This window comes from Oreochromis aureus, linkage group 3 (genome assembly GCF_013358895.1).
Source record: "Oreochromis aureus strain Israel breed Guangdong linkage group 3, ZZ_aureus, whole genome shotgun sequence".
Lineage (NCBI taxonomy): Eukaryota > Metazoa > Chordata > Actinopteri > Cichliformes > Cichlidae > Oreochromis > Oreochromis aureus.
In genome coordinates this window covers 61,425,779-61,447,279 of record NC_052944.1, presented here as the reverse complement: position 1 = coordinate 61,447,279, position 21,501 = coordinate 61,425,779, and the positions used below count along the sequence as shown (strand labels likewise).

General features: G+C 37.5%; 1 protein-coding gene across 5 annotated transcripts; it reads right to left on the bottom strand.

Moving 5' to 3' along the window:
• Window positions 1–252: 252 nt before the first annotated feature.
• Window positions 253–21,261, bottom strand: LOC120436146 (V-set and immunoglobulin domain-containing protein 8-like). Of its 5 annotated transcripts, XR_005610183.1 has the most exons (10): window positions 20,170–21,261; window positions 19,143–19,219; window positions 17,349–17,472; window positions 14,206–14,281; window positions 14,073–14,121; window positions 12,842–13,907; window positions 6,094–6,249; window positions 3,237–6,010; window positions 1,759–2,112; window positions 253–1,520 (listed from the first exon to the last, which is right to left on the bottom strand). XR_005610183.1 is itself a non-coding variant. In XM_039606574.1 (5 exons), the coding sequence occupies exons 3-5, from the start codon at window positions 3,292–3,294 to the stop codon at window positions 1,333–1,335; spliced, it is 600 nt and encodes a 199-aa protein (XP_039462508.1). In that variant the 5' UTR covers window positions 3,295–6,010; window positions 6,094–6,249; window positions 20,170–21,261; the 3' UTR covers window positions 254–1,332. The 5 variants fall into 5 exon arrangements, 1 of the variants encoding a protein (XP_039462508.1); XR_005610182.1 differs by having other exon boundaries at window positions 19,143–21,261; XR_005610184.1 differs by lacking the exon at window positions 19,143–19,219.
• Between the last annotated feature and the right edge of the window lie 240 nt (window positions 21,262–21,501).

The window sequence follows — 21,501 nt, the reverse complement described above, 5'->3', positions numbered from 1 at the left end:
GACTCAGCAACAGCCAGAGCTGCAGAGTGCACCCACATAGCATTAAATGTTACAGGGTGATGAGCTAAATTCAACCTGAAAGAAACAGACAAACAAAAATACATCAGGACTTTATTCTGTGGACGACTGACATGAAGCCTGATTACATACCTGATTTTTATAGCAGGGTAAAGATGTGTCACAATGAAATCAATGTTTGATGTTCAAAAATGCACAAAGATCTTCTTCTTCAGAAAGAAAGAAACCAGAACAGAAACAACAGTGATGAAGATGATTTTCACATTTCTGCTTTTATTCTTTTATTGTGATTATGAGTTTTACATGCAAGCATTTTTTTTTACTAAATAACAAGCAATGAAAGAGACACGTCACAGGATCAGACTACAGCAGTTGTTCATAAGTCCTCATTAGATTCATATTTTCCTTAAATTAATAATGTCGATCAGGTTGCATTTCAATCTTTTGTGGCTCATGAGTCTATTCATACCTGTGTACAATACAATACTTGTAGATGACAGTAGATGGCAGAGCTCCTGGCACTGCCAAAACACACATGGTACATATATAATTAACGGAGTTTCATCCCAACACCTATTCCAAAAGTTCAGTGATTAAAGTTTATCCTGTTAAGCCCAGCGAGGCCGCTTGAGTTTCCTCTTTGAAAATGACAAACCCAAAATAAATGAAGAAAAGTCCATGTAAACAATCTTGGTATCAAAACAAAGCTTACACTGGTGAGATACATTTTACATTACATTATTAAAATGTATAAAAGTTCTTATTGTTGATTCTAATCTTCTGATCTCTGAAATTCACATTTCTGCTGCTGAACACAAACCAAGAGTGATGGTTGAGTCAGTCGAGTTAATTAATTTTACTTTAATCTGTTAACAAACTGAAGCGATTTCCACGTCGTCTCCATCAGGCTGTTTGACAGCAAAGCTTCAAGTGTATCAAGTTCAAGTTTCAGACTCGAATCAGCAGCTATCACATTGAAAAAAAACTTTTTCTAACTTTTGTTCAAGTTAGAGCTTCTGAACAACTGCAGGTCACTGCTAAATAATATCTGCACAGGCACAGGTTCTAAAAATAAGCTGAATATGTGAACACTGCAAAGACATCCAGTGTAAAGAGCAGAATATTGTTATAATGCTGAGAGATTAGTTAAAGTGATTCAGAATCAGAATTATATGGTGTGATCTGGATGAAGCAATAACTGGATAATAAATGATAAAACAGCAAAATTCTCTGTTTTCAACAGTTAAACAAAGACCTAACTGTCGGTGACATTTCACAAATCAGTTTCATTGTGAAGTTCCCTGCTGTGTCTGTTCACTGATAACACTGGGAAGTGGGAACAGCAGCAGGAGACTGTTTAATGATAAGCGGTCTGAGATATTTGGACGAGAAGAGAAGAACTTCTTTTGCCTTTTTATGGTTTCTGTAGATCACAAATCCAGCAACAGCAGCGACAACGAGGGCAGCAGCAACTACCACACCAACGATCAGTCCAACAGATCCTGCAGGTGAGAAACAGGTGTGAGGTGTCAGCTGTCAGGTAGGTGATGAGTGAAGAACAGAACAGAATCCATTTCCTCTTCAAACTGCTGTCAGACATTATCTACTGCACTCTGATCACATCACTCAGACCAGCTGCTTTCTACAAAGTCTCATCAACAACATCTTTAGAAACAAACATCAACAACCAGGAAGCAGCTTCACCTCTGATCACACACACACTCAACTCTACTCACTCACCTGGAGGATCAACACTCAGGGTGATGATGCTGATGGGGTCAGTGTCCAGATTTGCTCTCTTGCTGCGATTTGTTTTCATGTTAACATGACACTTGTATGTTCCACTATCAGCAGGTGTCACATCCTTCAGAATCAGAGACACGTCTCCATCCTTCATCTGTTTGTCCTGCAGATCCACCCGGTTCTTAAAAGATGGATGCTGGTGCTCTGGAACAAACACCTCGTCTCGATACAAAAGGACATATTCATCTCCCAGGTCAGCTCTGCTCCACTTGAAATTTTGATTGGTGTAGTTTGGAGCTCGACATGTCAGAATGACGTCCTGTCCAGACTCAGCTGTGATGTTTTTCTGGTCTGAAAGAGAAACAATACAGAGCAGAGAGGTTAAAGGTTTCAAACAGCTGTTTACTTCCACAGAAAGCATCAGGATCATTGAACATGGACAGTACAGTTAACACTTGGGTAGCAATATAATGTGTTTCAATGACAATCCAGGAGATTTCCCCCTTAAATTTACTAGTTTAACTGGTAAAAAGTATGTGTTGTCCCTGGAGCCCTTAAAAGTTTCTCCTATGTTGAGGAGTGTAAAAAAGAAAAAAAAAAAGATTATTAATAAATCAAGCAAAGAATTCACAATTTGATTCATTGTTAAAAAAAAAAAATCACTGACCAATTCAATAGAAGGCCTGACAAATCAAAGAAGACATGTAAAATGCCTGATTAAGTACAGTTAACACTTGGGTAGCAATATAATGTGTTTCAATGACAATAGAGGGAATTTTCCTTTAAATTTGCTAATTTAACCGTTAAAAAGTGTTTTTCTGAACAAAAAGGAAAAACAAGATTATTAATAAATCGAGCAAAACATTCACAATTTGATTGATTATTTAAAAACAAAAATCCACTGACCAGTTTAACAGAAGGCCTGACAAATTAAAAAAGACATGTAAAATACCCGATTAAATAAACAGACTTATTTCTATGATCAGAACAACTAAAGAAGTTCGCAACCAAGAAACACGCTCAAGAATTTAAATCAGAGTTTAATTTGACTGTATTACCATTATAAACGGCATCTTTTGGTTTTACACTTAATAATACTCCTCCTTCCTCATGAGCGTTTTTGACTGTGTTAGAATTTGTGAAGTCGTTTGTCTCAACCATGGAAAAAGTCTGCAGCTGTGCACTTTAGGTTTCTTCTTTTAGGGTTTTTGGTGCAGCTGAGCTGATTGTGAAGTCCATTTTCAACACTTTGAATCAATGTCTGCTTTGTCTATAAGGGACTGTGTATAAAAATGTCAGTGACTACTAAAGTCCTGAATTCCTTATTTAGTTAACTTTGACTTACTGCAGGTTTGTGTGGTTGAATTCTAATTGCACACTTGAGATAAATGAGCAAACTCATTTACTTTTATTACTGATTACAGCCTACAACTTCATGCAGACTGATTAAAGTTGGTACACAGATCACAGCTTACCCTGAGAGGTACAACCCAGCAGGTATGCAGAAAGCAGAATCCAGATGAGTCCAGCCATTCTCTTCCTCCAGGACTTTCCAGATGTTTAGACCGTCGTGTTCATGTGTTCATTCACTGACTCTGAGAACAGCTCCTTTATTTTAATGTTTCCTTAGGAGGAGTTACTGGGAAGGATGGAGTGGGCGTGGGCTCATTTAAAGTCAGTCAATAAAATATAAACAAAAAAAAAAAAAAAAAAAAAAAAAACAGATGTTAGTGTGAGCAAGTGGTCGGTGGAGTTATAAAAGAAATAATAATAAAATGACAACGCCACCTAGGGGAATTTTACCCCCAAGAAATATATATTTTAGAAGAATAGATAAAAGGAATAAAAAGAGGCCGCACAGATTCAAGGATGCACAATGAGGCAGGTTGGCACACACACACACACACACACACACACACACACACACACACACACACACACGCAAAAAACACTGGAAGGCTTACGCCCCACGAGTCAACTAAAACTCGTGCTGGTGGTAATTGTCCAGGCCTCGATCACAAGCCGGTCTGGCTCCCCACAGGCTGACATCGCCAACTGAGGCAATTTTAAGGTTCCCAGGACGACACCCGGGCAGAGGATTGCTCCAGCCCAATCACAGAGCCGTGGGTATAAGCAACAATCCAGAATAAAATAAAATAAAACCAGAAAAAGGTAAGCCTACTGAATAAATATATAATAAATGAACCAGGAGAACACCGGATTAACTTTATATGGACTGGCGGTGGGTTCCCAATTAACCTAGTTACGCAGCCGAGAGCGAGCACAGGAGAGAGCGAGAGCAGTAGAGAGAGAGAGAAAGAAAGGTGAATAGCCCATCCAACTACATTTGCAGAGCAACTCTATTTATTCTTGTAATAACAAGTTTTTATTATACTGATTTATGCCTCTACAGTCCTTTTGCTTTTCCTTTTTTACTGTTACTTGGACTGCTGGGAAAGAGGAGGTATGTTTACTGTGCCTTCCCAACTTCCCAAATATTAGATAAAACCTGGTCCTGGTTAGAATAGAATTGACTCCTTTGTTTCTTTGTTTCTACACTCATAAAAATTAGTCATTGGATGAACTCAATTTGATTGATGGCAGGTTTTCCACGTAATACATTTATTTTGGTTCAACCAAATCTACATACATCATGACAATTTAATTAAATTGAGTCAGTAGAACACAATTTTTTAAATACATTTAAAAGGAAAAAAAAAACATTAATAAGATGTAAAAGGTTTTGGTTGATTCAACTCAATACAATGTCATTCATTTGAGCTAGATTTTCTTTCGAATTGAAATGATTATTTTAAGTTCAACTAAATCATAATTTTAATTACCAGAAAACTAATTTAATTATTAAAATAATGACAAAATGAATTTGTTTTTTTCAACTCAGTTTTATTCACTTGAATTAAACGCAGAAAAAGAATACTTTGTGAATAAACATACATGTCACATGGTCAAATTAACCTTAACAAAACAAAACAAAAGTGCTCACAAAAAAGTGCCTTACATTTGAAATGAATATCAAATCTGAAAATATCACACACCTTTGTATTACTAGGCAAGACTGAAAACAAACTGGAATTTGTCAAATCCGATTTCACGTAAGAATCATTGTATATATATTTATAGTGACACTTGCAGGTAGGTTTTCAGCATAAGAACGGGAACACCAACTTTAAAACACTGGAAGATACCAAACTTGTCAACATTTGTTTTGTCTCTTTGAAAATCCCAAAAGCAATTAAAAAGAAGATGCTGATTACAACCATTAAACTTTTTATGAGCTAAATTCCCACAGTCCTTTTGTCTATCTATAGTAGTATAGATTCAAGGTTACATCACTCATAACAGAACAGCAGACAAAAATAGACAACTTCCATTTTTCAAAAAAACAGAAAGGAAAAAAAAGGTCACAGTTTGAACAAAAGAGATAAAAAGGTCAAACTCAACTTTTGTGCTGGCATCTTGTTTGCCTAAGCAAACATCTTCATTTTCATTTGCTGCATCTTTGCACTGAGCCTTTGTCCATCCAGATTCATTAAAATCTTCTGACAAAACTCGAAAGTGTGCTTGAGGTCATTTGGATAGCTCAGATCAAGTGCATAAATCAGTCCAAAGGCTGGGCCAATTTCCCTTATTTCATGACAATTGGGAACCTTTTGAAACAGCTTTTTTTAGGCACATTATTCCGGAAACCAGAAGATTGCTGTAACGCCAGTGACACTAGTCAGTGTCTCGATGCAATCTGCTGGGTTCCTTATATAGGAGACTTTTTACTAATTGGCATAATTAACTAAACTTCATTGGAGTGTTTACTTTATGAAGTTCCTTGAGATGACTGTTGTTGTGATATACCGCTATATAAATAAACTGAATTTAAACACTGACAGAAAATGGATGAATGTTTTCTTCACATTTACTGTGTTTATAGAGGCAGTAGACATGGCAGCACCAAAAGAATGAATAATTGAATTTTTGCTGAATCTGTCCCCTTAAAAGGTGCTCTCCAGTACAAGTTTCAACAATGACTATTAAGAATAATACATATTTCACAATTATATTGTCTTATTTGAATATATGAGCATTTTGCGTGCGATGAACCTAACTCAAATTGAAGCTAGAAAATAAAGTGTGATAAGCGTACCAGATACTCCTTGAACAGTAGGTCTGAATCTTCATTAAAGTAGATCACCAGGCTTTTAAGAGTATGCTCCCTCTTTATGTCGATGTCATCACACTAATGCAAGGGTGAAAAAAAAGGGTGAGAAAAATGTAATTGATTGATTGCATTTAATTGATGGGTTTATCATTAGTACTGACCAAACTACTGATTGCCATGATATCCTTGATCTTTTGGCCCTTTGCTCCTTTGCTCCCCTCAAAAATTTGCATCAGCTTGTCTGTTAGATTGTCCAGCTGAGCCAAGAACTTCGCCTGCAGGGGTTTTGTAGTGATCCGCAGGAACTCTGCATTCACCTGGAAATAAAACATACATAAATATAGTAAACTAGAAGTTTAGATACAGACTGCTGAATCAGCACACTGAAAGTTGCTAAACATTTGAACCATCAGTGAAGTTTGTCAAGACCTAAACTGTTTGTAGCTGAGTTTTAAGTTTGACGTGTCCTTTTCCAGGACAACAGCATTCACAGTTAATTTAGCCTTTTCTTACAATACTGTTATAGGGGTTTTCCCAACAGCACTACTCAGCATGACTCAGATGGTTGTGGTTTGCTTAGACAGCCTTTTCCAACAGCACGATACGCTATTTTCCCCAAAATCTTTAGTACCTGCTTCATTGTGGTTCATGTTGAACATCACCCCCATTATTGCGCTGTAGTGTTCCTGAATTATACTTCACACCGTTTACTGTTTACCTAGTGCAGGGGTCTGCAACCTTTAACACCCAAAGAGCCACTTGGACCCGGTTTCCACGCAAAAGAAAACACTGGGAGCCACAAATACTTTTTGAAATCTAAAATGAAGATAACACTGTATATATTGTTTTTTTACCTTTGTGCTTTGTGTGAACAACTAAAGTAAGTAAGTAAAGTTTATTTATTAAGCGCTTTTCACAGACAGGCAGTCACAAAGCGCTGTACACAAATAATAAAATAAACAATACAATCAATAGACATTATACACAATGTAAAAGATCAAATGTAAAGAATGTAAAGAATAAAATACGTAGATCAACAAAAGGCTTGTTTGAACAGAAAAGTTTTTCACTGCTTTTTAAAAGAATCCACAGAGCAACTAAGGTGTGCTGCTTATGAAATCCATGAAGTGCTACAGAGAAAATTACATTTTATTTATGTAATTAACACATTTTGAACTCTTAAAGAAATGTAACAAAAGGAAAGACACCCAGCTGAACTAAAATGATCCACACTGTAAAAAAAGATTCCGTAGAAAAACGGAAAATGTCCTGGTAATTTTCTGCCAGTACATTTTCTGTTTTTTTACGGAAGTTTGACGGACTTTTCTGTAAATGATAAAACGGAAAATTCTGTAGATTTACAGTATACTCTCTGTACTATTTACGGACATTTCCTTCAGCTATAAAACGGAAAATTCCGTTTATTCACAGTATATTTTCTGTATCATTAACTGATATTTTCCGTTAATAGAAAAATTGAAATTTCTGTTTATATTACTATTTCCAAACACTTCTTTTCACTGTAACTCATTAAATATAGTTCTTTATATCCTTAAACGTACATTTCTATGCAATTACAACCTAGTACACCATATGCTCAAAAATTCATAAATTAAAACTTTTAAATTAATTTGTACTTCATACACAACAACATTGGTACAATTAATGTTAAATATTCTTTTATTCTCCTTAACTCAAACACTATACTAAAATATAACGACAGCATCCATCTTGTCATAAAACGACTAAACAGCTGATACATGAACAAAATAACTCACAAGCTTTCAAATTTAAGCATTTTATTTCCTTGAAATCAGGTTGCCCTCATGTAAATGTGTTTATTTACATTCATTCAAGTGGCTACCAAGTGTTTTCTTCAAACAGGACACCTGACAAACAAAAAATATAGTTAAGTCATATTTAACGATATGTTCACATTTAATAATATCGAGAGTACCTTTTAGTTAGAATCACTGCCTTGTGGTAGTTTTGCCTCAGCCAAATGGTTAAGGTGTGGTTTACATCTATGTCTGTCCACTTATGGTACAGTATACACATGTAGTCAGTTATAGCCAAACACATTTGATTACTGAATTGCATTCACTTCATTAATGAAGTGAATGTAATTCACATTTGTGTGAACATTTGTCCGAGATTAACTCTTTGGGGTCTTTACCTTACAATATAACATACTTGACTGTTTAAGTCATGCCACATGAATAAAACTGAACAGATCTAAAGAAGATGTTCCTGAACTTCGGGTTTATGCGAACAGGACGGATAGATAACCACAGAACCTTTCCCCATATGATAACTAAAGCACAAACTAAATTAAGACAGATTACTGTCCCAAACTTGAAGATAAAAGTGCATTTACTGGACTTGTTTTGTCAGTGAGGAGCAAAGTACAACTAGAAGTGCTTGTTCTGATGAAAAGTTAAACTGTAAACAGCAGCGTAGTGAATAAGGATCCTCAGCAGTGACAACACTTAAACATCATAGTTCAAAATCCTTAATGCACACCTTTTTCTCCACTGTGTTCAAATGCTCTTAGCTGTTTAAGTAGAGGAAAAAGTCTGACATATTTCACAACCATTAAATGTTAGACAAGGCTCTGAAAACGAGGTTACGGTTACAAACAAAAACCTCTGCTTGTGCGCACACACCCTAAATCACAACAAATAAGACAATAGTAAGACTAATTACTACAAAGTGACACCAGAGGCTGGAGAAGAGCAAGCATAAAGTGACACGTTGTGTGTGCACAATTTCCCTTGTTACCACTCTTCATATACCAGTGTGACAAAGTCCTGAATGCAGCCTGCATGTTAGTCCATCAAGGTCCATCTGAGCTTTAAATAAAATACACTCAGCTTTTCCTTGGATTTTTAGAGTTGCTCAGTTCATACAGGAACTGCTGCAGTCGGGTTAACGTGTCGCTGTGTTCCTCCTCCATCTCAGCCATTGAGACTAGTCGCAATTTATTCTGAGGAAAAAAAGAGAAACAACAAGACATTTTTAAAAAGTTTGTATTTTTATAATTTTTTTTACCTTGAACATAAACAACATAAACAAAAAAGGATTAGGATGGTGCGATATGACGATATATATCAGATGACGATATAAAAAATGTCTATCGTTTCATATTATACGCTATCATTTGTTTTGTGGTGTTGCAAAATAAACTGTTTACGGCAATATTTTTTCATGGTTTTGATGGTCACTGTAGTGGCTATATTATTTCTTAAAGTTCTCTCCTTCTCTTATACTTACAATAACCACACTATGGACGGACTTCCACATAAACCTTTCACAATAAAGCTCAAGTTTCTGTTGAGACTTTTCAAAATGAACTGAAATGATATACATTATTCTCAAACATAAAATTTCAGAATATGCATCAAACAAATGACCTCAAATAAAAACATCAAGTAACTATAAATGGCGCTTACAGTCACCACGCAGATGAAGGCACAGAGAATACCAGCATGGCCAGCAAGGATGAGGCAGAACCAGCTAGCTCCAAGCAGATGGACCAGTCAAAACAAATCGAGGACCTTATTGTTAAACGAGGGGCTACCTCTGTAGCATGGACATGGTTTGGTTATGAAAAGTCTGACACAAACTGGTCCCCACCATCACTCAAACACGACAAACCTCTTTAACCACCTACACAAGAATCACATGAAAGAGTTTCGAGAGAGTTTTCTGACGAACGAAAAGCAAAAAGAGCCGTCAAGTGCTCAAAATAATCCTTAGACTCAAACGTTAGAACAGGCTTTTCCTCGCAGCACGCCGTGTAACAAATACTCAGAAAGAAAATGGCGCCGTTTAAACTCATGTCTAAAAATGTATAGTTTCATGCATCGGTCAAAACACTCGACTCCAGGTACACGACGCCCAACTGAAAACACTTCACGTAAGTCGAGTTGCCCGAGAATCACAGAATTTACAGAAAATGCACTATTTTGTGATATATATCGTTATCAGGAGAGATATGTCTTATATTGGGATGCGAGATTTTGGTCATATCACACAGCCCTACAAAGGATTATAATTCACGAGAGTTGCATACACATAACGACATTCTGTTGCAACAAAAGCAGTTTATAATTGAAGTAACATACATACCTTGAAAAACTAAATCAACCACAACATTAAACTCACCTTGTTTCTGTGGAAAAGGTGATCAGGGTTTTTCTTCATTTCCTGAGACCAGCTGCTCTGGATCATCACCAGCTTGTATCTTCATCTTCTTTTCACTCGGGAAGTCTTTCCTTTGCTTGGCCATTGCTCTGCACTGGAAAACCAAAGTGTGTGATCAAAGGTGAAATAAGGGATATTTTTCCACTGCAGGATTTAGAGTGCTTCAAGTAGTAATAGCTGTTGATCCATTTCTCAAATAATCTCTAAGGATCTGAATTTTTAAGAAAGATACAAATATCTCTGCTTATATTTGGCTAAAAGCTTGATATAGACATAACAGTTTATAATATGTCAGCATCCCCACAAGGCATATAAAGCTCCTGCACACCAGCACTGCGCTTACAATATAATTCAATCAAGATATAGTTATTATTGATTAATTATTGAAGGTTTTAGTAATAATTATTAGTATTTAATCACATTAGCACAGTGGGGTGACAAAAATATTCCACATACTAGAAATGCTGCTCAGCATTTCATAAATTACATTTTCAACAAATGTTGGAGTAAAAACACAGTTACAGGGAAAATGTGTCTGTCTGCAAATATTAACTAAACATTTCTATGTGCTACAAAATAGACATAATTGTAAATGTAATGAGGTGAAACTATACTTTCAATAATATTACCACTACAGTCTGTTAACCACCGAAATAATCTATGCTGGTCAGCTAGCTAAAAGTCTTTACTTTAGCAGCCCAAATCAGAGGCTAACATTAGCATTTGCTAGCGGCCAGCCAGGAAGGTCTGAGGCTTAAACTAGGGTTAGTGTAACTTTGCCTGAAACCCTTTAAAGTGTACAGTAGAGCCAACTGTAAAACACAGGTATTGATATAGCACTTATTAGAGTCCTAAAATAATTTCTTCCTCTCTGTACATACCATGAAGTTCCCACTTTTCCCAGTTAGCTACATCGCTGACTTTCGCTAATTAGCTAGTTAGTAGTCACAGCTGTGTAATACCCAGAGAGACACAGACAGCTAACTATAATATTTATGAAAACTGGTTCAGCCACTGAAGGGCAAAACTGGTGGTATCACAGTAAAAATTATTTTTAACATTAACTAAAATGAAAAGCTTAAGTCATGTTAAACCTAAATAACGATTATTTAAAAAGTCAGCAAAATATTCCTGAGTTGTCTGGAGACAGCCGAAACCAGTTAACAAATAAATTAACAATTCTTTCTAAATAAAAATGCGGAGTCTTTTGAAAAAAATTATTTTAATAAAAGAAAACATGAGTTTTAATACTTACCACGGAAATTTGAAGGCAGTTTCTCCAACTCCAGAGTCCAAAATCCAGATGAAGCCTGAAAGAAGTCTAATGGCTGCTCTTGCTCTGACTTTTCCCTCCTTTTTTGGGTCCTTTTTCCCACAATGCATTGCAGTAGTTGAGAAATACAGAAAAATACCTGTAAATGACTAATACGGAAAATTCCTTCACGTTTATACAGTAGATTGTACTGTATTTTTACGGATTTTTTTTACAGTGCATGTAGCAAACAAAAACTGTTGTCAGCCGCCACCCTTTTAAAAAGTAATTGAAAAAAAAGCACTATGCCGCTAAAAAAAAATAGATATTTGCAAAATTCTGCCTAAATATCTATTTTACCTTGTTAATGTGTGTGGCGGGGCGTGGTCTGCAGTGCCGCTGAATGGGAGTTGGACGCACCTGAGCAGCACCCGCAATCACACCTCGCCGCCTTAAAGTCTGTGCTCTCGCTGCTGTTGTGTTGTCGGGCTGTGAGCTGCAAAGCTACAGCCGGCTGTATGCGTACAGCAACCGTGTGTGAAAAGTGGTCAATAAAGAGATGCTGAAAAGCATGTTCATGCAAACATCGTCGGGTCTGCCGTGATATGAGACTTCTGGTCCCGAACCTCTGCTCACAGCGTCTGCAAATCGGGGCTTTCATCTTTACGCAGGACTGTAAGCTGTCATCTGTGAGGCATGAGCGGCGTTTGTTTTTAACATAGTTCACGGTGGAGAACAGCTGCCGACATAATGTGGATCCGAAGATCCATAATTGGCCTATCTGGGGTTGAAAGTCTCGATAAATGCACGGCGTTTCGGCGGGTACACCGGCTTCCCCGAGTGTGACGCTTATTTTGAGCGATGAAAAAAATAATAAAATATAATTTTATTTTTATATTTCAAAATCACAACAATCTTCCAATATAGAACTACAAGTTGTTTTTTTTTTAAAAAAAGGAACTAAACACAAATAAAATGCACTTCAGCTAAATACTTCTAATTTATTTTCCCAAACCACGCGGAGCCGCAGTATAAGGACTAAAGAGCCGCATGCGGCTCCGGAGCCGCGGGTTGCCGACCCCTGACCTAGTGCTATTTCTGTCTCCAATAAAGATAATGACTGCAGCTAATGTCCCTAAACTAGTGGGGGGTTTTTTCTTCACAGATTTGGCAGGGAAAACCAACTATACTGATGTGAGCTGTGTTAACCCACACTGTACTGAGCTGTTTTGGCTGAGTAGTGCTGCTGGAAAAAGGGATTCAAGTTACCACCCTTACCACTGCGATTTTCACCAAAGTTTAGTTTAAATTTATTATAAGTTGACTAAAATACAGACAAAAGGGTTTTTTGCTCAAATCTTCAGTCCATCTACAGAAAAATATTCAGTAATATAGTTAAAAGCGCTGACAAAACAAACAATACTTAAATTTATTGATACACAAGCACTTACTTCACTTTTCTTGAAAAGGGCAGGCCATCTGTTCATGAAATCTCTGATCATCGGCCTCTGTTCCACAATCTCTAGTCGTCTATGGGAGAAGGTTCTTTCCATTTTTGCTTTTATCACTGCTTCATTGTCCCGCTTTTTGATTTCTGAGAGTACAGCCACTCTTTCAGTTTCCAAGCTTTCAGTGCTTTCACCTTTTGGGGGTAAAGGGACATAATAGACCTCTGCCTTTCTTGGTTTTTTGATGTTGGCAGCAGTTTTTCCTTGGCCTTCTCGTTTGTGCTTTAAAGAATTCACAAGGATTTCAGGATCACCAAGCCGCCCAAGCTTTGTTCGATAGTTTTGCATTTTGTACTTCAGAGATTGCTTCCATCCCCAAAATCCTGTCTGAGATCCTAGCTGCCCTAAACAAGGATGGGTCCTTGTCAGTGCTGCTGCCACCTCTTCACATTGATAGTCTTTAGGATATTTTGTGTATTTCAGCATTTCTTGAGCTAATCAGGATGACTCCCTTCAGTTTTATGCCAGGCTTGAAGAGTGTGCCATTTGCTTCATATTCTGCATTTTTCTGCTGGAGTTCCAATTCCACGTCATATGTGAATTTTGGGACCACAAACACATTGGGCCAGGAAAACTGTCTTGTCGGTTGAACGGCTGGTGATGAATGAGGGGTTGATGTGTATAGGGTATCATCACTGCAGGATGAAACTAAAGAAGGCCCAGGGCTGGAGGTTTCTTGGCAAGTGTAAACACTGCTCTTTGTGGACGTCTCAACTGGGTACAAAGTGATGAATTGTTCCTCAAGTGTGGGTTTAGGATTGTATATCACTTTCAGTGTGCCTTTATCTTTTACATCAGACATTGAAGTTAAGTTCATAAATGCATTAAAGTCTTCATCCATGTACTGCAAACGGAAGTCTTCTTTCAAATCGAAGAATGTCTTTACCAACATATGGAGTTCTGATAATGTTGCTGGAATTCCAGAGTCCAGATGCATTTTCCTGGAGTCTGACACATCCCCAAAGATGATTCTGAGAACAGGGCTTGCCATTATGGGACAACCTTTACTCTGGAACAGGAAAAGCACAGCCAAATGATGGCATATTTAATCAACATAAATACAGCTCTAGAGGGATTTTTATTCCTACATGGACAATCTGAGTATGGACAGGGAAAGCGATTAGCACCTCTTATATGCCCATGAGCCTGTCTAAAATGTTTAAACAACACATACCTGCTAGATAATTCTAAAATGCAGCTTTTACATGTCCACATCCAACTACCTGAAAGAAAAAAAGACAATATCAGTGAAAAATAAGTTTATACAATTCCAAAACAGTTTTACACAAGGGAAATGTGTTACTTACCAACATTTAAAAGTTGCCAGATAACTTGGTGACTTAGTGATGTAAAAATGATGATCACGCTTCAAAATAGATCACGCTGTAAAATAAATGATAATACATTTAAATTGGTAAAAGAATAATTTCATGATTTTTTTTTTTTACTTGTCCCTTACAGTGTTCCCATAATAACATTATGAATATTTCCCTAATATAGGCAACAATAAAAGCTCTGGACACAGATAGAAGTGGCAGAGGTTCAATACAGTCAGACAGAACAGTTATTAGTAGGCATGTTTAGATTTTCTAGTTAAAACAGAGCATGAGAAGAATGTCAACAAGTGACGATTTGTGAAAGGTTTCAATAATGATAATGTGTAAATGAGAAACATATGTATTTGAAAACAAATAAAACAAATATATTTGCCTATGTTACTTTTTTCATAAAAGTTTACGTTTGGAATGCAACAATTTCAACAAAAAGGCAGTAATTATCCATGAAGAGGTATCAGTTAGATTTATTTTGAAGCGGTTTGGGCTGGTTTCACCTTATGAGAGCGCATGCCGCGACATATGCGCGTTCACCAGCCTGCATAGCCATCTTTTTGAGAACCAGTATAGGGAGCGGGGAAACCTCAGAGGGCAATCTGTTATGGGCTCACTGTCCTGGGGAAAAACTTTTCCGCGATCTACAGTACTCTCCCCTACAATCAATTAATCTTTAATCACAATCAACGAAGAGAAAATCAAGCTTGGTGGAGAGCCTGCATGATCGCGGGGCAGACGGTCAGCAGAGTCTTACCGAGCCTAGAATGGCTCTCAGTTAAATACCTTCTTCAGGAACAAAAGGCAGTACACAGCTGTTTCACACCTTAACCCTAGAACACTATCGCTATAAATAGTAACACAATCACTAGTGCCGGGTGATTTTTACCCGATATAATATAACCAATAAAAAGTAATCAAATATATCAAAATATGACAACACATGACAAATTAGAGTGGTCTTCTTTTACTTTCAACTGTGCCATGTCTAACAAAATGAAAAAAAATCCTCCTAAAACAAAATAATGACTCTGGAAAGCTGGTCTTTGGTCCACCCATTCCTGGGAAATTTGAGACTTCCCTGGTGAAGGCACAGGCTCCTCGACACGCAAACAGCTGCAGGAGAGAGAAATCATGTAAATGTATTTTCCCAGGTGTAAATCACCCGGCGATAGTGTTCTAGGGTTAAGGTTCACACTCCCCAAGGTTATCAGGATGGCTTCAAAATTGACCACGAAGGGACAAGGAATTAAGGTGATTGCTGGGAGCCTTGGGGAATGCCAAAGCCTTGCACATCAGAGAACACCAAGCGGCCGCTACAATAAGGTAAGCAGTTTTTTTTTCTGCTCAATGTTGGTGTTGTCTGAGTGCAGAGGGGGGGTTCCACCTTGGCTCCAAGTAGATTTCACCTAACCTTGAAAAGGACTTTAATCAAATGGTCGCTGTTATTCTAAGTGATAAAGTGTTACACTGTAAGAAATAATGTTAGTTGCAGATGCTGAAGGAGTGGAGTTTAATGCTGCATCATATGTGTGTGTGTTATTTCTGTAACTTGTGTGACCCGCGGGGGGAGTGTGAGTGAGCACTGTGTGTGTGTGTATGTGGGGTTTGTGTGTGTGAGAGGCTGCTCTGCCCTGTGCTGGAGTTAGACTCCAGGGCTGTGTTGGGGGAGTTTGGGTTTATTTTTCCGCTATTCTTTAGTGCATCTGAAGAAAAGGCGTAAGTTGCACAGAAGTAAAAAGTTGAAGTGATGAAAAGTGAAATATATGTCGGCACCCTCAAGGTGGTTACCGCTGGAAACCTAGTTATCCATTTAGGTAGATAAGGTGACACAGGCTAACTAGGTTAACCATTTAATTGGTTAACCTAGTTAACCCAAGTGAATTGCTAGGTAGTCAGGACTGCTCGGGCTTTGGGGGATTTTTGGAGATAAGAACTCAGCAAGTAACGCAGGGACTTGGGGCTCACAGTGGGAATCTGAGGGTTTCTTTGTCCACCGGTCTGGACACGTTGGGTAAATTGCGCGCGCCGCGGTATGAAAGGCGACACCTTCGGCCAAAGTGTAAATATGTAAATAGCTGTTACTAACCCTTAAGTATAATCACTGCTGTAAATATTGCTAAGTAGTAGTCTAGAGTATAACCATGTATTGCTGTAAATATTGCTTAAAATAACTCTTGCTGTAAATAAGAGTTAGAGGAATACGCGTAAGGCGTGGGTTTTGATAAATAAATACGGAAAAGGGAAGTTAGTAGGTAGATAAGTAAAAAGTTGTAGAGGGACTGATTTGAGAGACTGAGAAAAAACTGAGCTCACTGTGCTGCAGAGCGCTGTGTCTGCAGGCAGTTTGTGAATCATCCCTAACGTATGTGGAGGAGTGAGAGGAGCATCAGAGCAGTGGAAAGAGATACGTTGGCAAAAATTAAGAATTGCTGAATATAAAGAGGAAAACAGATACTGCTGCTGAAAAATAATGTTGTTGTTTAAGGAATAAAGAAATAAAAAATATTTGTTAAGCAACAATATGACGTAAGGCAGAAAATTTGTGGGTAAGATTGAGTAAAAGAAAATATTAATTGCCAAAATAGGGATAATGAGTAAATAGGGATTGCAGGCACTTTTTTGGATTATTAGCTTAATAAAATATGACCAAAAGTTAAATAAATTGGAAATAGAGCTGCTTGACTAAAGTAAAAAAAAAAGGATAACCTAACCTAGAGCTAAATTGTAACATATTCAACCTAATAACAGTAAGAATGAGAACTATAAACTAATTCTAATAATAAAACATAGCTGGGATAAAACCCAGGCCTAAAATAATTGGAGGGAAAGTAAATAAATCACACAAACAAATAATAAATGAAATAGGGAGGTTTGTGCTGTGTTTGGAGAAATATAGAAGACAGTGGTGATGATCTAAGAACATCTGAACATCTTAGTAAGGAATGAGAGATAGAGACCAAATAAATAAGAACATGTTTGGGCTACAATAAAGATACAATAAAGAGAGTCAAAACAGCATCCATAAATCGATCTCAGTAAAATGCAGGAGTTGTAGAAGAATCTAAAAATGTCTCAGAGTTTGCATGTGAAATGTATATTGAGGGTTTGTTATCACTCACCAAAGAATAGTAAATAATGAAGTTTTGCTTGTTGTAGAGAGTTCTGCTGAGGGGTCTGATAGGTTTGTAGCTTAACTCTATTCGCTGGAACGTTGAAGGCAATGTAAATTTCCCACCTGTGGGACTAATAAAGGCCATCTTATCTTAATTACACAGCAAGCAAGACACGAAGTAGGCAACATTCTTTATGTTTCACGTGCACGGGAGAGAACTGGACAGGCGCCGTTCCTTCGCTTGACCCCAGCTGCTCTCGTCCGCTCCCCCGTAACACTGCTCTTTTATTGTGGTTACATGAATATGCATAGGGTCATTAACATATGACATCTTACATAGGTATACATGTGAACAAAGAATACCTTGTGTGTGTGTGTGTGTGTGTGGGTCAAGATATGACCCCGTGAAGACTCCCCAAAGCTGGTGCCAGGAGTCTAACGGTACATTTAAACAAAAGGCTCTTACACTCAAACAGATATACGTGTGTTTGCTATACCAACAAGAGAAGATATGACCTCTCCTAGGAGGTGTGTGATCTATGCCAGAACACTCTAAAGAGGAGTGAACGCACTCCCCTCTTCATGCTACACAGAGTTGTTACAGACCTCCTTGAGACATTCTTTCAATCTACAAATGATTATATACTTCTAAGCATATATGAGTAAATATATGGGCAGAAATCTGTGCCATCAGAAACTGAATTTGAATAAGTTAAATTTGAATTGCTCAGATTGAATCTGAATTGTAACTTGAATAAATGCTTTTGAAAACTGAATTTGAATTAGTCTAATTTGAAATTGAATTTATGGTTTGAAAATGATCATCACTAAATTGAAATTGAATTTTATATATTGAAAATGAATTCATTTGCTTTGAAACTGCATTTTATCCTTTAAAAATTCAGCTCTCGAATAATTTCAGTTTCACGCTCACCATTCAGTTTCAGTTCTACAATTCAATTTCAGTTCCAAAATTCAGTTTTTTGGAACTTACATCTGGTTCCGGTTCAAGCGCAGATTAATAGAACTACGTTTTACTAGCGGACTGAAAGTGTTACTGACGGGATTCTACAGCATCTTGAGCTGAATTAAGACTTCAGAAGTCATTCGTCATGTCAAATGACCAGCGGATAAACTCTCAGGTTGGTAATAAATGTATTACATGTATAAGAACAAGCGTCATGTTAACAATTGATAGCCGTACAGTAACTTTTATGCTTATTGTAGCTGTTAGCTAAAAACGCTAATTTAGCCTAGTTTGCCCTGGATTTAGCTTTGACAAACAAATATGATCGACTGTTTCTAGTAGAAATCCAAAGTTGTCATCTTGTACCCTGTCAGAGGCCTGTATGCTTGCAGAGACCCCTACAGTAGGGAAACATGCAAAACGCTGTCCAAACCTTTGTATTTGAGCTTTATTTATGTCTTACACAGCATCCCAACTCTTTAGCTAACTTAGTTTCAAACTTTTCTCTAGCCCTGATCTGATTTAAAGTGACCAGTGTAAATATAATATACAAATTTCATTTGACTAACAATGACTTGTGCACACTCTGCATGGCAGCAATACTGCTTCATAGGGTGATGCCAGTTCCTGACACATAAGAAAATTAAACACTTCTTTTTCTGATACACACTCAGTCAAAAACTGCACTCAGCAACAGCCAAAGCTGCAGAGTGCACCCATGCAGCATTAAATGTTACAGGGTGATGAGCTAAATTCAACCTGAAAGAAACAGACAAACAAAAACACATCAGGACTTTATTCTGTGGACGACTGACATGAAGCCTGATTATATACCTGATTTTTATAGCAGGGTGAAGATGTGTCACAATGAAATCAATGTTTGATGTTCAAAAATGTACGAAGATCTTCTTCTTCAGAAAGAAAGAAACCAGAACAGAAACAACAGTGATGAAGATGATTTTCACATTTCTGCTTTTATTCTTTTATTGTGATTATGAGTTTTACATGCAAGTGTTTTTTTTATACTAAATAACAAGCAATGAAAGAGACACGTCACAGGATCAGACTACAGCAGTTGTTCATAAGTCCTCATTAGATTCATATTTTCCTTAAATTAATAATGTCGATCAGGTTGCACTTCAATCTTTTGTGGCTCATGAGTCTATTCATACCTGTGTACAATACAATACTTGTAGATGACAGTAGATGGCAGAGCTCCTGGCACTGCCAAAACACACATGGTACATTTATAATTATCGGAGTTTCATCCCAACACCTATTCCAAAAGTTCAGTGATTAAAGTTTATCCTGTTAAGCCCAACGAGGCTGCCTGAGCTTCCTCTTTGAAAATGACAAACCCAAAATGAATGGAGAAAAGTCCATGTAAACAATCTTGGTATCAAAACAAAGCTTACACTGGTGAGATACATTTTACATTACATTATTAAAATGTATAAAAGTTCTTATTGTTGATTCTAATCTTCTGATCTCTGAAATTCACATTTCTGCTGCTGAACACAAACCAAGAGTGATGGTTGAGTCAGTCCAGTTAATTAATTTTACTTTAATCTGTTAACAAACTGAAGCGAAATAACAAGGGAGCAGACTTCACCTGGCCATGAATCGACTTTTATACACAGTCCTCCATCGAAAAATGAGGAACTGTGTATAAAAATGTCTGTAATTCCTAAAGTCCTGAATTCCTTATTTAGTTAACTTTGACTTACTCCAGGTTTGTGTGGTTGAATTGTAATTGTACACTTGAGATAATGGAACAAACTCCACCTAAAACTTTTATTACTGATTACAGCCTACAACTTCATGCAGACTGATTAAAGTTGGTACACAGACCACAGCTTACCCTGAGAGGTACAACCCAGCAGGCACGCAGAAAGCAGAATCCAGATGAGTCCAGCCATTCTCTTCCTCCAGGACTTTCCAGATGTTTAGACCGTCGTGTTGATGTGTTTATTCACTGAATCTGAGAACAGCTCCTTTATTTTAATGTTTCCTTGGGAGGAGTTACTGGGAAGGATGGAGTGGGCGTGGGCTCATTTAAAGTCAGTCAATAAAAGTAAAATAAAATAAAATAAAAAACAGATGTTAGCAGAGCAACTGATTTATGCCTCTACAGTCCTTTTGCTTTTCTTTTTTTAAGGACTGTTACTTGGAGTGCTGCTGGGAAAGAGGAGGTATGCTTACTGTGCCTCCCCGAGAGACCTCTTTGTAAGAGAAGTGTGGTCTCTTTCACAAAAAGGTATCTCTTTTTGAGAGACCACAAAGAGAGAGAGCTGAGTCTTTCTGACACATTTCCCTCAAATCCCTGGCACTAGTGATGGCCCTCTTGAAGTTGACGCTCCGGTGCGTGTGCCAAAAAAAACCCCAACACACTGCTTCAGAAGCACTGTGTCAAGGCTTGATTCGTTTGGCCAGAGTCACGTAATCAGTGACGTCCGAAGGTTCATTGGGAACGTAAGCGATTCAGTAGTTTATAAGGAAGTGAAGCCTTCGCGGCATTTGTGGAGTGTTTTGACAGTGACAGATAGAAAACAACTGATCATTCTATTCAGAGAAACGGAGCCAGCGAGGAAAAGGGGAGGTTCTGTCGTGTGTGAGAGTATTTTGAGTTGATTTTGGTCAATTTATTTTATATGTAAAACTCAGCTTTTCATAATGTAAATATCATTGCAGTATATGACTTTAGAAACACTTCCATTTGACTTAAATTTAATATAATTTAAAAAATTAATTTTAAAATAAACTTAAATTGATTAGGTTTCCTATGTTCATTTGCATATTAGTTCCCTTGTGTTTTCAACCCCTGTTAAGTCTCCCTTGCCCTTCATGTGTTTCATGTCTGCGTCTCATTATGTTTCCTGTTTTATTTTGAAGAGGTCCTGTGTTCCTGTGTTTAGTTTTACTCTCCCCTTGTGACGTCGTTATGTTCATGTGTGTCAGCTGTTTCCCCATGTGTTCCCACTTCCCTCATTAGCATCCTGTCTGTATTTAGTTTGTGTGTTTTCAGTCATTCCTTGTCAGGTCGTCTGCTGTGTTCACATCATGCATCCAGGTGTGTAATGAGCAAGGGCGTAGATTTTGGTTTTGGCATTGGTGGGGACGGATGATTCAACCACCGAACCCTGCCCTGTTTCTTTTTTTTTTTTCCTTTTTGTCTTTGCTTCTTGATAACAAA

What these genes read in the sequence shown, in the direction of transcription:
- LOC120436146 (XM_039606574.1), bottom strand. Translation starts at nt 3,294, where the DNA reads ATGGCTGGACTCATCTGGATTCTGCTTTCTGCATACCTGCTGGGTTGT. An exon ending in GCTGGGTTGTACCTCTCAGG is followed by an intron (nt 2,113 to 3,236) that starts GTAAGCTGTGAT and finishes TTTCTCTTTCAG; the next exon opens with ACCAGAAAAACATCACAGCT. An exon ending in CCTGAGTGTTGATCCTCCAG is followed by an intron (nt 1,521 to 1,758) that starts GTGAGTGAGTAG and finishes TCTCACCTGCAG; the next exon opens with GATCTGTTGGACTGATCGTT.